This window comes from Rhamphochromis longiceps, linkage group LG10 (genome assembly GCF_057381845.1).
Source record: "Rhamphochromis longiceps isolate RC_006_pf linkage group LG10, R_longiceps_female_GT1.1, whole genome shotgun sequence".
NCBI classification, from domain to species: Eukaryota; Metazoa; Chordata; class Actinopteri; order Cichliformes; family Cichlidae; genus Rhamphochromis; species Rhamphochromis longiceps.
In genome coordinates, this window is record NC_140566.1 from 3,736,855 (window position 1) to 3,753,799 (window position 16,945).

The 16,945-nt window shown below is 39.2% G+C and overlaps 2 protein-coding genes across 2 annotated transcripts; both read right to left on the reverse strand.

Moving 5' to 3' along the window:
- Positions 1–682: 682 nt before the first annotated feature.
- On the reverse strand, positions 683–9,535 carry acat1 (acetyl-CoA acetyltransferase 1). Its single transcript, XM_085419917.1, has 12 exons — positions 9,408–9,535; positions 6,061–6,108; positions 5,857–5,974; positions 5,581–5,676; positions 5,241–5,341; positions 4,873–5,016; positions 4,638–4,788; positions 4,455–4,550; positions 4,030–4,143; positions 3,255–3,319; positions 2,116–2,273; positions 683–1,077 (listed from the first exon to the last, which is right to left on the reverse strand). Exons 1-12 carry the CDS (start codon positions 9,456–9,458, stop codon positions 957–959), a joined length of 1,263 nt encoding a protein of 420 aa, XP_085276043.1. The 5' UTR covers positions 9,459–9,535; the 3' UTR covers positions 683–956.
- Positions 9,536–11,245: 1,710 nt separating this feature from the next.
- LOC146660157 (collagenase 3-like) lies at positions 11,246–14,868 on the reverse strand. Its single transcript, XM_085419914.1, has 10 exons — positions 14,747–14,868; positions 14,407–14,648; positions 14,170–14,318; positions 13,740–13,868; positions 13,454–13,615; positions 13,222–13,351; positions 12,991–13,124; positions 12,749–12,908; positions 12,552–12,655; positions 11,246–12,090 (listed from the first exon to the last, which is right to left on the reverse strand). Exons 1-10 carry the CDS (start codon positions 14,843–14,845, stop codon positions 11,981–11,983), a joined length of 1,419 nt encoding a protein of 472 aa, XP_085276040.1. The 5' UTR covers positions 14,846–14,868; the 3' UTR covers positions 11,246–11,980.
- Between the last annotated feature and the right edge of the window lie 2,077 nt (positions 14,869–16,945).

Below are 16,945 nucleotides of genomic sequence, written 5' to 3' on the forward strand. Positions count from 1 at the left end.
TCATCGAGTTCAAGCTAATTAGAGGAAACAAAACATCCTGCATAAAGCTAACCACTCATTGCACCCTCCTTCCCCCGGTTTTGATGAAACTTACCTTTACTGAGCAGCATATCCTGACTAGGTGTTCACCCACAGGGGAAAAACATGATACATTTCCAGCAACACTACACTTAAACCGCACCCCACAAACATGAGTCCACTAAACTCTATGGGCGAATTCTGTCTATTTAAAGACATGGATTACCTTGTGAATATTTACAAATGCTTTAGCCATCAAAAATGGTATCTGTCTAGCATCTTTTTTGTTTTACATTCTTGTCTTAATATAAATAATATAGTTTAATTCATGTTTTATCATTACAGACAAATGTTTGTTTCCCTTCAGGCAGAGAATATTTAAGAGAGGGGAAAAGTGCAGTTCTTATAATCAGAGGCAAACTGATCCTTTAATCCCCAATTTCAAAAGGTTAAAAAGACATTGCTGTTGCAGATAATGCAGCCAAACAGAGCACAGTCAATGTTATCGCTTATCTCTGGCACGTTATGTATCCAGTGTAAGAACAACTTAACTTAAGAAAGGTAGTTGCGGCATCTAGTGGCCAGTTTGAAAAACAACACAAACTGGTAATTGTAGTAATACCCAGTAAATACACACGCTCACAACAGACCAATAACAAGACAGTGCTTTCAAAAAACTATTTATTTAACCAGAGTTAAACATTATTCTATTTTTTGCACAAGACGTGTTCTCAAACAAGAGGAGTGTTTTGTACACTGGAGTCACGACATCACAGGAGTCCCGTGTTGCTGTTTGCTAAGGCCGCTGACATTAACGTAACAGATTCTTTCTTCACAATTAACAGGAGCTTATAGATGTGAGAGTCCTTTGGAACCAGCAGACAGTCACTGCACAGTTCAACACTCTTAAAGGAACAGAAGCTTCTTGCCAGGTCTTCTTACAGCTTCTGGATCAGAATGGAAGAAGCTCCGCCGCCTCCATTGCAGATGCCCGCCAGCCCGTACTGACCAGACTTCAGGTTGTGCACCATGTGACCCACAATTCTTGCACCAGACATCCTGACAGAGGAAAGAGAAATAGAGGGTAATAGTTTCTTTTCTACTCTAGGTTTAAAAAGCCATGGCGTACTACAGAAGTGCACAGAAATCAAACATGGGACTGTATTTAAGGTAGGCACACGTAATTAGTGTCAGATGTTGTTTGGTCGGAAAAAGCAAACAGTTTGTGACCGCTATGCTGTTGTGATTTATGATAAATGAGGTTGGATAAAGAGAACTGTTGAACAATAAATACAACTGATGGAATGCAATAAAGATGTTAAACGGACAAGATAAGTACGGCTGGAGTTATTGGACTGTGGCAAATTTCATTCATAACAGTGACATCACGTCAGCCCCACCATCGAACACCTCGGCGGCTTCAAACGTAGGCTGAGCCTGCCATGAATAGTCATTTTGGGAATGATTAATTTGGACTGTTCTTTTTCCAGAGTGGAATGATTTTTCTGAGATTTTTCTTCAATGACTTTCAATAAATTGGGTAAACAGGTTTGAATTTATTTTGGATTTTCTCTCATCTATGCATGTTTAATACTATATATACAGGCTCAAATATATACATACGCACCTATTTATATTGCTTAAATGTCTCTTAGCAAGTTAATCTCGGCCATGGCACCTTTGTTAGCCATTGACAAGCTTCTAGAATAAGTCAGGCTGGACATTTGAGCACACTGTTTCGCAGAATTTGTAGAGTTAATTTAAATTATGTGGTTTGTTGGCACAGAGCTGGCTTTTTAAGCATAGTCAACAAAGTCTCAATTGCTAAGGTCAGTGCTTAGAGAAGATCCACATACCTGTGGTTAAGCATTGCTCCAGTTAAATAATTAACTCTGACAAAGCCAAAAAGGTTAGCAGGGCTGTCACGTGTCAGGTTTCTTGTTTGCGAAGAGAAACAGTTATGATGTATTGTTTGCAATATTATGGGCCACATCTGAATATTTCAGACAAATGTAAACACATTTACTAGAAAAAAATACTTTTGAGAAGAACCAGGTGAGTTAAAGCCAAGTTGTAACATTTTGTTGTGTCACCTACCCAATGGGGTGTCCCAGTGACACAGCTCCCCCGTTAACGTTGACTTTTGCTGGGTCGATGTTCAGCATCTTGATGTTAGCCAGCACAACCACGCTAAAGGCCTCATTGATCTCCCACATGGCAATATCATCCTTCTTCAGCCCTGCTGCATCCAGCACCTGGCAGACACACACACACACGGGTCTAGTCATACACATATATGGGTCTAAATAATTATTATATTATGCTTTTGTATATACTTTTAATTTAACCTAAAAATATAAATATGAACAATCTTTAGTAATCACAAAACAAATATAACCCAGGCAAATACGACATGCAGTTTCTAAATGATGATGTCATTGTGTTGTTGTGTCACCCTTTGCAGCAAGAAGCAGGATCGCGCATTTGTGATAACTGATGATGAGCCTTTCAGGTTGGACTTGGTTGAATTCTTTGTTCACCTTTTGTCTCCCATGTCCACAGAATATTTCCCAAAGGTTTTGGGTTATTTACCAAAATCATCAAGATATTTTTTGAAAAATGGAGTTTGTGTTTATTTTGGTCAACAGTGGTTTTGTCGTTGGAACTCTCCTATTTGTGGTCAGGCTTATTCTTATATTATGTAATCTTGACTGGAAGAAGTGAGGCCTTCAGTTCTTTAGATGCTATTCTGGGTTCTTTAGTGACCTCCTACACGAGTTGTTGATGTGCTCTGGCAGTGCTCATCTTATTCCTCCTTGCACACAGGGGCAGACACCAGTCCTGATGATGGGTTAAGGACCTTCTATGGCCCAGTCCAGCTATCCTAAAGTAACTGCCTGTCTGTTCGAATCTCTCCCATGCTCTTGAAATTGTGCTGGGAGACACAGAAAGCCTTCTGTCAATGGCAGATGTTGATGTGTCACCCTGTCAGAGTTGGTCTACCTGTGTAACCTCTGTAGGGTCCCAAGTATTGCCTCAGACTACTAAAAGCATAAGGTGATACAGAGACTGGCCTAATAGAGGACTAGTCTCATCAAACTAGTGAAAAAACTGAAAAGATGAGGAGGGAAAAACTGTTGGTGGCCTCCATCTGTAAAACCATGTTTTTGGGGGTTGTGTCATTGTTGCAAAATAATTAGAAAATGTAAGTGCCAGACTACATGCTTATAACCCACCTTTGGTACAGCAAATGCAGGAGCAATGGGGAAATCAATGGGTGCAACTGCAGCATCGGCAAAAGCTGTGTAAAACAAATCAGAGAATGTACAGATATATATGAACTGTTTGGCAACCAAAAGTCATCCAAAGATACTCTCAGGAGGAAACAAGAAACACTTTCATTTCAAAAGGAGTTCATTTTACCACCGTGACTTGATATAAACAAATGCTGAAGAACTGGTGTCAGACTCAAATGGATGCATTGAAAAACAACAACTAAACAAAGCCAGCTAACGGTTTAACAACAGAAGATTTTTTATGACAGATTTTTGTTACTTTAATGAAGATAGTTGAACAGATACCACTGGAACAAATGATGGTCAAATGTATCAAGTCAGCTTCTACCCAGTTCATTATACAGGTCCAACTATTTGGAGCCAGTCGGCCTTTGGGTTTGCAATAACCCTCTTTTAAAGATGCCTCTAACGAATATCAATGCTTAAACTTATTTGCTGTTTTCTTGTGATTTTAAATGCTCTGAAAAAAGCATAAAAAATGTGGTCAATGTGGTTCTGCCAGAGGTTTCTTCCTGTTAAATGTTTTTCTTTCCCACTGTCACCAAGTACTTGATCATATGGTGTCAGGTAATTATTGGGGTTAGGTTTTACACTGTCTTTTTGTTTTTTCCAGCAATATCGACCAGCACTGCCTCCTTCCTCTCCTTGTGAGTGCGAACCAAGAGCAAACCAACAGTAAAGCTCTCCATGAAGCAAGCGTCCACAAAAAACTTACAAACAACCCTGGCCAGTGGAGTCACATTGAGTCTTTTTGCTGCATCTGCTGTCATTAAAACAAGAGCTGCAGCTCCGTCGTTCAGTGTGCTGGCATTGGCTGCTGTCACCGTGCCTGAAAACAGCAAAATAAAAAAATAACAAGAGACCCATCAAAATAAATTACACCTTTAATAACGCACAGATGAGCAACCACATTACTGTTATTAACATTTCCTGTAGCAGCAGAACTACTTGTACAATTTTTTTTAAGTTATTTTAATAAAAACAGTACACACTGTATTTGTCTGATGTTACACGTCTTAGTTAAAAATATTAAAGAAAATCTCATTTTTAATCTTTTTGTTTTATTTTAATTAGTGTTAAAGTGCAAGAAGAATGTGGATGCTTCACACAGCTTCATGTTGCTCTATAACTCATCGTTACCGTTCTCTTTCTGGAACACAGCTCTCAGTTTGGGGACTTTGCTGAAGTCGACCCGTCTCCACTCCTCATCCTCAGACACCACCACATCAGATTTGCCTGCAAAACCCCATCAACAACATTAGCTGTGCAATAACACTAATTAAAGTCACTGGGCCGAGACAAACATGGTATATCTTCCTGTACCTTTCTGGGTAATAGTAACAGGTATTATCTCCTTTGCCAGCACACCAGCCTCGTGCGCTGCTCTGCTGCAGCTATAAGAGTTGATGGCGTACGCATCCTGCTCCTCTCTGCTGATTTTGCAGTTCTTGGCTGTGTTTTCTGCACAGTTACCCTGTAAGAGAGCAACAATATTATAATGCTCTAAATGCACATAGGCCTTATAATTTTCCAATAATAAGTAGAACATGAGGATCACCATGTGGAATTTGTTGTAGACATCAGTGAGTCCGTCCTTCACAATGAGGTCTTCCATCCTCACTCCTCCGTAGGATGGGGTCTCTCTTGCCATCACATAAGGTACATTGGACATGCTCTCCATGCCTCCTGCCACCATCACATCCTAAGTCACACATATAGAACTATAGTCAGAGTAATTTGCATTACAAAGCCAGAATAACCCATTATAAACAAAAGTTTCTTTCAGTCCTGATAAACACGTGCATTTATGCATTTATCAGGATCACATCTGTGATCGAGTACTAGCATGACAGCAAAAGATGCAGTATTTCAGAAGAATCTGCACTCGTGTTTTGTTACACCTTGCATATTTAATGCTGATAATACCTGGTGTCCACACATTAGACTCTGAGCTGCCATCATGATGGACTTCATTCCAGATGCACAGACTTTGTTGATGGTTGTTGCTGGTGTGCTGAGGGTCAGTCCTGTAGAGGCAATCAGAGACATCATTCTTACTATAACAGAAATTAGATGAAGACAACTTCTCACCAGCTCTGGATTCTGCTTGGATGCACATTTGAACTCCAATGTCAAGAGATAATATTCAAAAAACAGTGTTTAGCTCAAGAAATTGGGAATAATTCATATTGCAGACTCAAAAATATCCCTCAAGGCACCACAGATGTATCAATATTGTGGGTTAAATATAGCCGAGAGGTCATACCTGCTCCGAGCAAGGCCTGTCGTGTGGGGGCCTGTCCTTCGCCAGCCTGAAGCACATTGCCCATGTAGACTTCCTTCACTTCTTCCGGAGCAATTCCTAAACACAAAGGCAACATACTGAACATGCACAGCTGCCTCAGTTTTAATGCAGCCCTGTTTCCACTCATGAGAGACAGATACTCAACCTATTGTATGGACACAGCGCCAGCCGATGTTTATCAAGCAACAGAGGAAAGTGGATCCGTCCGAGCAGTGAAAGTGAAGTGGCCAAACATACCTGCTTTGTCAATGGCCCCCTTGATGGCAATAGAGCCCAGTTTGGTGGCTGGAACTGAAGCTAGGCTGCCTTTGAAGGATCCCATCGGAGTGCGGACTGCGCTGACAATGACGACTTCCTATGACCATACAATTTAGTGTATATATGTTATTGTGCTCTACAGATGATTAACTATCAGTGCAGGCTCTCAGTGATAGTACTTACATTGAGGGAAGGATGAGATGTGTAGGTTCTTGACAGATACTTGTGAGCCTACAGTGACAAGATCATAAATGTTATAAATAATAAGTGAACATAAGTATTCAGCTGATATAATGCTTATGACAGGTGTCTGACCTTTGTTTTGTGGATCTGATGGACCCAACACATTTAGGGTTTTTATTAACCAATACAACAATAACAACGTATCTAAAAGTACTTAACAGATGTTTATTTTACCCCAAGTCCAAGAAATATAGATAGACCATATATATGGTTAATATTTGGTCATTTACTTCTATTGAAGCCCATTTATGAAATATGCTGTTTGATTTTTGGTCATAAAATGTAATAGAAATAGAAAATTGAATCAAATATAAAGGCAGCAAACTGTCATCACTACTGACATTTATATCTTTCAACAGATTGATATATCATCTACAAGCAGCCTTTTTGTGCTACCCTATACAACAGTGTGTGTTACATATGTACTACTTGCCGTCCACCTCTAAAACACACATTGCAGCTTGTCTTTCTGTTGCTAAGGATCAAATCAGGGAACATCTACTGACACTGGTATATTTGTAGATGGGATCTAGGATGAAGAGTAAAAATCAGCTTTGATGCCCTCCACAAGATGGACCACCATTTGTCTTGGCCCTGGTTGCACGATGCTACCAGTCAAGCTCAATGGCTCATTCTTTGGACGAGGAGACTATTCAGTGTCACCATTTTTGATATCCAAGGGTTTGCTTTGGGGCAGGTGTTCAGTGTCAAATCCTGTCTTCGTGCTCACTTTCAGACTCTGAACTGATGGTGCTGCTTTGGCTCACCTGGCTGAGGAAGTGACCAACGTATGGAATTTAGAGCCCCAGATCATTTATTGTGTGTTATACCCCTTCACTCTCGCCCTGCGCTGATGTCTACTTTCTGCACTGTTCTATCCAATAAAGGCAAAATGACTCACGTTCTGAAAACTCTTCCCATCTGTTATCTTCCAAATGTTCTCTCTTATCTAAAAGTCCTAAAACTCCTCAGAGAATCCTTTCAACGATATGGAGAATTACAAGAATGCGAGAACAGGCAGATGAATGTGACTGAAATGTTTGAACCTCGTTTGGAAAAAGCACGAGCAGAAACACAAAACACACATTGGCGATCGTGGCTCAAGAGTTGGGTGTTCGCCTTGTAATCGGAAGGTTGCCGGTTCGAGCCCCGGCTCGGACAGTCTCGGTCGTTGTGTCCTTGGGCAAGACACTTCACCTACCGCCTACTGGTGTTGGTGATGGTGCGATATGGCAGCCTCGCTTCTGTCAGTCTGCCCCACCAGTGTATGAATGTGTGTGTAAAGCGCTTTGGAGTCCTTAGGGGGGACTAGTAAAAGCGCTATACAAATACAGGCCATTTACCATATGTACACCACATAGTAGAAACAGGTTTTGTGAAACGTTCAAACGTCCTGAGGCTTTGAAACTTTCTGACACCCGTCTCCACCAGAACATCTGCTGGCCACTTTTAACTATTGTCACAGTCTCATAACCCTATTCTGTGAAACAATAACACAGGCAGCTGCTTCACAAGTCTAAATAAGGGTACTTGTTATATCAGGCTATTGATAATTATGAAAACAGCATGTGTTATCGCGGCTAAATCCCACACAAACAGGGAAAGAAAAACATTGAGACTGTTAAAGACAACAAGCTGTGACTATAAAGAGCAGAGTACTTACTTAAAACAATTTATAGAATTAAACATACTGACAAACGAGGGCTATATTGATTGTGACAGCCACACAGGTTTTCAGCTTTCAGACTGAGTTGGCCTGGTTTTTTCCCTCCAAGTCACCTCCTCAGCTTTGTAAAAAAAAAAAAGAAAAAAAAAAAAGAGTTTGGATGCGTTTAGTTGATGTTTTAGTCGTCTGACACTTTCCATCATCAGGTTGTTCCACACTGCCAAACAAAGCTAGAAGCAGCTCTGATGTTTTAGATACCTTTTTGAATCTAAGCAAACACAACACAGTTAAGAGGTTGCTCCTGAACTTTTGCAACGTGTCAGTCTGCGTCTGCGTTTTTAATCACACTGAAATTGCATCTGCATGCAGCTCTCCTGTTTTTTATGACACAATTACACCGAGAGTATTAGTGGGAATAAAAAAAGAAAGAGAAGTTTCTCTTTTTGTTTTTTGAGGTCAAGGACTCATTTGTAATGACAATTATTTAAAAAAAAAAAATAGTAACAAATTATATTTTATAGTAATAGCACAACAATTCTTTAATTTTCATTGGTTTCATTACTACAGTCAAAATAATAAGTTTCTGAATGTGCAGGATGTTAGACTGTGTGTGAAGCCACTTGATGCAGCAAATATCATTTTCTGTTAAAAGTAAAAAACTTGCATAAGCAAGTAATAATTCCAATAAAATCATATTTATTCAATTACACTTTCTGGTGTTTTAGTGAATGAATACTCTATATTAGTCTTCACAATCCACAGCATAAATAACAATGAGAGATCTAGTATTAATTTTCTTACATGTGCACGTGGCCGTTTGTCTTAATTAAAAAACATTCACTTAATAATTACAAACACCAGCGCACATGACTCCGTCCCGGGGAAAAACAAACAAACAAACAAACAAACAAACACAACAACAACAAACCCAAATCCTGCCGCTTCACCTGTCCAGAAGCAGCAGCTAAGCCATCTGTCATAACTGGGGCGAAACGTGTCAAACACGATTACAGTGCGAGATCATTAAAATGGGTTATTTTATGTTCTTCACAGAAAATTAGCCGTTGTTGAAATAATGATAAATCTGAAAAACTTGACGTTTACTAAACAATGAAAAGGTGTCCCACAGACCCGAACATCACACGTTAGAATCAAGCTCCAGAATAAAACTGTCACCGTGAAAAATATGACAATAAAGGCAGGTATTCAGGTAATATCAGCTGCCTAATGAAGTGACAGGAGCTAGAGTTTCAATGGTACTCTTTGTGGGCGCTAAGCTAGCTGCAGCTGATGCTATAGCTAGCCTGTTTTGGTGTCAACTAGTCCTTTCTGATACACTGTCGACTGTATTGAAGCCAGTAAAGCATACTACTACTGCTTCTTTAAAGTACTCTGACCAACCAGCTACAAGTACAGTATGTTTTCAGGTGTTTGCATTACTTTAACCTGCCAAGGACGCTACACACACACACACACACACACACACACACACACAGACAGAGCAAGGTTAGCACAGCTACTTGAAGTTAACCAGGGCCCTGTGCTGCCAGCCTAGCCTTCCTGTTTCTTACAACAACATGACCACAAACCTAAGATGACAGTTTCACAGCCCATCACTTACCAGACGTTTACAGATTTGAGCGTGCATGGTTAAAAGTCCACTGGATGACATTTCGGACTGAGACACAGAACTGACTAACGCTTCACCTTCAGCAGCGCACGAATAAACACATCAGCCAATCACAGGAGGAGGTGTGCTTCCTACGTCATCTTTGGCTAAGCATTGTAGTTATTGTAGTTTCATCCACAACATCCAATGTGTATTGCTTAAATAAAATATATTGGGTTATATATATATATATATTAAGATCAACACACAGTAATCACATTTACCTTGAAATAAAAAATATAAATAAATATTTTATTTTACAGTATTTCACAGGTTCCAGTTCCACTGTTTATTGTTTATTCATTTAAGTGCCAGTAGGAAACGTTTCTGCTTAATGAATAAATGGCTGTAGAATATAAATTGATTCTCTCATGGTCCAGGGACTTTGAGTCAGTATTTTGGGTTTCGTGTGAGGTTTGGGCTCTTGTATTTAAGTCTGGGGTGTGTGTATTACAAGTGCATTGCTATTTTCTCTCGTCATATATTTTGTCCTCTGTAGTCTATTTATCTTCTGTTCCCCAGTCATTACCACATGTCTGACTGGTCCCTCTGTATCCTGTCTCTGTCTTCCTTTTTGTCTGTGTCAAGCTGGTATGTCTCAGTGTTGGTTTTCTGTTTTATTTTGATAGTCCCTCATCGTTCAGTTTCACTTCCCATATACGTCCCCTATGATTAGTGTCAGCTGTTTTCCCACCTGTTCCTTCTTCCATCCTTATCTGCTATCTGTATATATTGCCTGCATCTTTCTCCCTCTGTTCTTTGTTGTGTTTTGACTCATCCCCTCACTCCTTATGTTTTGTTTCCTTGCTTCCAGTATGCATTTTTTGTCTGGCAGGAAAGTACGAAGAAGAAATCAAAGAAGCAGGAGGCCCAATTTATGCCATTGTATCTTTGGTTAGGTTAATGTTTCCCTTAAAATAATAACAATTTAAAATGTATAGTTTAATTGCTGGTATTAACTATTTCAGACTAGGTTAGAGAGTGCAATGAGTCAGTTAATACGTTGTCAGCATATTTGGAAATATGCAAAAGTATTTTCGTGCAAAATGACACATAATTCCCTGCACGGCAAGCTGATCATTATCTGATCAGCTAAAGAATTATAATCCAAGTATTCGCTATAATATGGAGCACAAGCTTACCTTCAGCAAAGGTCAGATTATTAACATGATTAGCAGCTATGTTTCAATGCTGTGGAAAAGACTTTAAAGCTTATAATGAGCTAGTTGCATATTTTTTATGGAAATATTCAGTGCCAGTGTTGTGAATAAGACCAGCATTACAATGTTAATGTGTGTGTGTGTCTATAGGGGGAGATATATTCCTTAGATCTGCATGTAAAGGAATTCATGCATGTTCACTTCATCAACAAGAACATGTTGATTTCAGTCTGAAAAGCCTTGAAGCAGGACATCAGGGTATTTCATCAGCACCGTGTGTGTGTGTGTGTGGGGGGGGGGGGGGGGTGTCTATGTACAGATTTCTGTGTCAGGCTGTGTGGTAAGCAGAGGTTGTTTTTTCCCCTTTTTCCAAAAAAAAACTAAACTAATAAATATAAGTCACTCTAGAAACATCATAATGATTAGTCAAGAAGTCCATGAACACAAAGCACTGAATCAATGACCCATGACCATGACATTCTGCTCCGTACAGATGTGTTGTTATGCCAAGAAACCATGTTATGTATTTATTATATTGTGTGAGAATGTATTATTTATATTGGATATAATAACCAAAAAGTATCAGATGTTTTTAAACAGTTCAGCTTTTATATAAATAAGACATGTAGCCATCAGTTATTTAAAATTCATACAGGCATTTTTCATATCATAGTTAAGAAACAACAGTCTAAAGACAATGAAGTCATTTCGTGTATTTATTAGTGAATGCTCCTTTTAAAATGAAGTCATCTGAGCAATTACAACAAAACACATTTAGAAAATAAATTTGAAGCTGCATTTAGAAGGTCATTAAAATATTCTCAAAATTAATTACTTAATGCAGTGCTCATCAATCTCATACCGTCTACAGCTATAGCACAATGCAGTATTAAATCCCCCTTTAACATAATACTACTTGGTCAGTGGTTCAATTTCTCTTTAATATTCTCAAAATCTTTAGAGGGTGTTCAGTCATATCAGGATACCAATATCAGTTTTTAATTTAGTTGTTTCCAGTATAAACTTGTTTTGTTTTGTTTCAGCAAAACTTGCAGCACTAAACAATCTTATTTGAGCTGTAACTGTTGTTAAAGTACAATGAATTACTCAGGCAAGGGCAAAGATTTTGTGTCCACCTGGGATCAAAATAATTTAGCAGAGGCAAGGATGTGTAGATCATATATTTATAGATCATAGTACTGACTCCTTAAGCCCCACTTTTATTATATGTTTAAAAAGAAATTGAGAAAAGTGCAGTTTAAACGTTTTCAGTGAAGTACTTGAATAATACTGTAGGCTTTGTTTACAGATTTTTGTCTTAGTTTGCACAATTACTACATACTGTAAAAACAAAGACCCATTCATCTAGGGGTTCGTGCAGCGCAGGAAGTAACTGTTCCTCAACACACGGTGCCGTGTCCCAGTCCCCAGGTCGTACTCATACATGTAGGGTCCACTGTAAATGTAAGTGTAACCTGCAGAACAATGGCTTAGTGTTAGTCTAAATACTAGTTAAAGAAATGGTTCACAAAAATAATACATTGTCTTAATTCAATGATATACATGAGGCCACTGCTTTCATGTGTTGGTTATACTAAACTAAAAGACGGTTAGCTTAGCTTAAAGCATAAATACAGCCAGCAGACTTTGCCAAAAAAATCCACCTACTACTGTCTCTAAGCTCAGTACTTAATACTTAACTGTTGTTCGGGGAGGTTATGTTTTTAGACTCATTATAAAGTAGGTGCTACTTTTCGGTTTTACACTGGAGCATATAGTTTAAGAGTTAAAGAGTTTTCAAGAGGTTTTAGAGCTGCTTCTGGTTCTGCTGTTATGTTAAAAATGTGGAAATTACAATGACAGTAGCATGACTTTTAGTCTGACAAGACATTTTTTTAAAATCTCTAATTTCAGGTTAGCAGTGAGGACCACTCACCTTTGTGCTGGAAAGCTGCTGTAACTCTTCTGGTCAGGCCTGCAAAGGCCTGATTCACCAGTCTGGGATATCCCTGCTCCATAGTCTTTCTGGACTCATCATAACTGGAGAAAAACAGAAAATAGATTGATCCAGTTGACGTTAATAGTATAGAGTAGTTCACAGTGAAAATTGGAACTGGTAAACTTTCAACTCACCTGAAGTAATTATTGCCTACAAAGAAGAGAGTTTTGCCAGAGTTTACATCATGAAGGGCAGCGTCGATTTTCCTCACTCCTTTTGGCAGACCAAAAGCAGTTAGTGTTTTAGGGTAGCCCCGCACGGGCTGGTTGCCAGTGAAGGCCCACACTTTGCGACCTGTAGAAAACGATTGAAAACGCTTAAGTTAGATTCCAAAATATGGAATGTGTTTCTTACATAGATAAGGAGAAACCAGTACCTTTGAACAGAAACACTGTGTCTAACTGTCGGCTCTCATACGCAGCATCGATGTCCACAGGGGCACTGGGCCACAAGCTTCTGATGAGGCTTTGCTGTGGAGTCTGGCTCTGGGGGAAGCTACGCCACAAGAAGCTGATAATAAATAGAGGCAAACATGAGCCATCAAACAATCATTACTAAACTGTGGATTTAGATGTTTTAGCACTCTGCTGCGGCGCATATCTGAAACCTGTCTTTGAAGAAGATAATCTCTCCTCTGTGGGTTGTGACAGCATCCAATACCATGGTAGAATCACAGGCATCAGGAGTAGTGGGAGGCTTGGGATCATCCACAGAGGGATCCTTCCTAGAGTTTGAACCTAGAATTCAAAAGATACGTTTTGGGAAGCCCTGCTTCACAATCCACCAAAGGTCAAAACGAGCAGCAATACCAAAGCAATATTCAGACCCTCAGTACTCACCATAGAGGTACTGAATGCCCCTAACATCATCCTGAGGCAGAACAAAGGTGTCAGGGTTTCTGTAGGAGTACGTTGGGTACATTAGGGCACCAGGGACATTGGAATGACCTAAGCCCAGAGAGTGACCAAACTCATGGGCGGCGACAATGAAGAGGACGACGCCTGAAGCCGAAAACACATAATGGCAGGCCGGTTACAGGACAGTGCGACAATGCAGTTATTTTCTAAAATCACACGTAAAGCACGTAAAGATCAAAAAAGGAAAAATGATAAGTGAAAACCTCACCACGGCTTGAGCGGAACGTGAAAGATTCATCATCGTCAAAATGAGCATCCCCTCCAAGACCATCACCGGGAGCAAAGGCGTGGGCAAGAGTGTTACCGGGCCCATCAAAGGAATTAAAATCACCATGTTCTGTTAAATAAGGCAAACAAGCCAAAATTTACAAACCATTTTGTGTACACATTGACATGAAACATTTGGTAAATAGTTATCTCCAAGTGGATTCAAACAGTCAATCTAAAACATATATAACTCTATGTAATACAATATAATGCCGATTAGAGGTATCGTGTGTATAAGTACATCATTTCTTTAGGATTTTCTGATTCTGAGTAACCTATCCATACTCTATTTTCTATTGTTTTAGACTCATATTTTTAATAATGATGTTATCTGAGTGCATCTTCCATTGCTGAAAAAGATTTGCACTCACCCCGGCGAACAAAGGAGATCATAATATCAGCAATGCCGCTGTAGATCCTTGTGAACCTCAGTGGAGTGACTTTGGCCCACACCTGCAGAGCTTTGCCTATGGAAGCATCCACCTCTGCCACAGACATGTCAGGTGTGTAGTTCTCTATCCTGCAGAGCACAACAATAATCAAGAAAATCATTAGTGTGGTCACATTTTCTCAGGTTGTGTGTTATGTTGTGTCTTTAGATCATTCACCTGTATGTGAGGCTGCGTTTCTGCCATTTTTTTCCATAAATGGAGAAACGAGCGACCTGTTCATCGGGAACCCCACAGCGGGGCTTCTTCATCATGGCCAAAGTGTCAGCATCCAGAGACCCGGTGATCTGGAGACCAAAGAATCTCTGCATCTCAGCCAGCTTCTTGTTCAGCGGGCTGATGCCCCTTCTGACAGCTGGACCCTCCTCCTCTGTGAGGTTGAAGAATTTCTTCAGGTAGTTCTGTCAAAAAACATGAGATCTGAACAATATTCTTAATACCCCATAATCCTAGGACTTGTGTTACAATTATAGGACAAGCAAAGGAAACATATACATACCTTTGCAAAACTTTCATCTTCCACAGAAACTTCAGAAAGCGGCACAGAGAGAACTGCAGTCGCCAGACTGAACAGAATACACCCGGTGAGAGACCTCATACTTCTTCACTGTTTTGACTTGTGTGCATACATTGAAGTCTGGTGTTATATAGGCTGTGGAGGGGAAGTATCGTAGAGTGGGTGTGTTAAGCAACTACTTCCTTGAGCTGATGACTCAGTAATAGTTATATTTAGGATGACATGACTGAGGAGAAGATCAGCACAGATAGAAAATTCCCAAATCAACTCTGTGATTATGAGATGACACATTACAAAACATTACATACCAAAACTACAGATTTTTAAACCAAATATTATGTTAATAGTGAAACAGTAAGGGATAATAAAACCAGTGAGTTTTGACTGCTGTACATATCATTGTAGGATCATGCTAGTGTATTTCTTCATCAGTGTTTTGCTGATACTCATTCAGACAATATTGTCTCTATGTATTTAAACAGGAGGGAGATGAAACATTTATTGTATATTTGTCATTTTACTTTGAATATGTTTCCTAATTTTGCATGTTGTTCGAAGTTATATTACAACAGACACTGTAAATTTTGCTTAAGGCGGTTTAGCACAAGTCAGAAGATATTTATCGAATCCATCACAAAAGGGAGTACCTAGATTATTTTTTCTACTGATAAGTGAGCAATGTGTCCTGAGGCTAAACCCAAACAAGATATATCGTGCTGTCAACAAACCCTCTGTTTACTCTCAATTTTGCATGTGGTGCACAACAGTGCTGCCATTCTTTTCAGTATTGGACACTGATGGTAGTATCGTTTGGATTGTGTCTTAGATATACTGAACAATGCTAAAAAAAACCCAGCTAGTACATGTGTAAACTATGACCAGTTAGTACCTGTTATGAAAAAGTATCTATTAAGTGTCTATTAGGTCCTTCTTCTTTTCTTCTTTTATTTTTTAAGAAAACATAAAATGAAACACTTTGAAAAAAGTTTTTTCTATGGTTTAAATATGCACCACATGATGATCATTTCTTTTGTGTCTCCATGATTGCATATATGAGTACCTATTTTGGGGGCAATTATATGGGTCAATATTACAACACTCCATTACACAATGAGCTGATGTTAACAGATTTTAACACAGACTGCATCAGTCATCCGCAATCGTCTCGTATAAGGATTACAAGAAGTCTTGTATAAGGTCCACCGGTAGTGGGGCACGATGACTGTCTTGGAAAACAAGAGAGCTTGTAATGCATCAACAGAACCAAAAAAAAGAAAGTATGCATTTTCATCATTTTGTATATATATGAGTGCTGTTGTGACATGAATCAGAGACTTGTCAGGATTTTGACTGCATGACAGCAAGAAAAAAGAGTTTTTTTTAACCTTATTTGGGGCAAATTCATTGAACGTCATAGATATTTTGTGAATCATACTTCAGTGGTATAGTGTTCATGCTTTTACAATTAGAAACTGAAATTGTCACTTTTTAAAATTTCTCATATTTAGAAACAGGCTTCAAAATACACTACTCTACTGTAGTAACAGTACCTATTTCCAGCATTCTTACAATGTTTATGCTTCTGTTCCAGAAGTCAGAAAACCTCATTAAAAAGCCAGTTTGTCCACTGTGATTGCAGCTGAACCTGATGGGAACTGATAACTCAACCTATGACTTGTTACTGCAGCTTGATGATCTGATGCATGAATCACAGAGATTGAATCACAGAGGTTGTTGTAGGCAGAAGATCTTTTACTACTGAATGTTGAGTTGTCATGACTGAAATTACCCAAACACTTCAGGGACTCTTCCTCCTTCTCAAGAATAGTACTCTCTATCTGCTGCCTTTTAAGGTAATGAGGTAATGAAGTATTCAAAAAAAAAGAAAAAATCCCAGACCATGCTGAGACGACTGAATGGATATCAAAGGCTGATGCTCATTGTTATACATCCTTTTGGCTTTTGTTTTGGTAACTTTGCAGTACAGTGTGTAAAAACCATGCTGATAACCCCATCGTTATATGAGTAGTCATCATAGTTTCCCTCCAAACAGAGATTATGATTCAAACATCAGGTCTATCTCCACAGTCAGGTGTATGTGGGCAGTCTATGATGAAACAGAGATCCACACCCATAAACATAACAGTGTGCGTGTGAGACAGTGAGACAAGAAATCCAGAC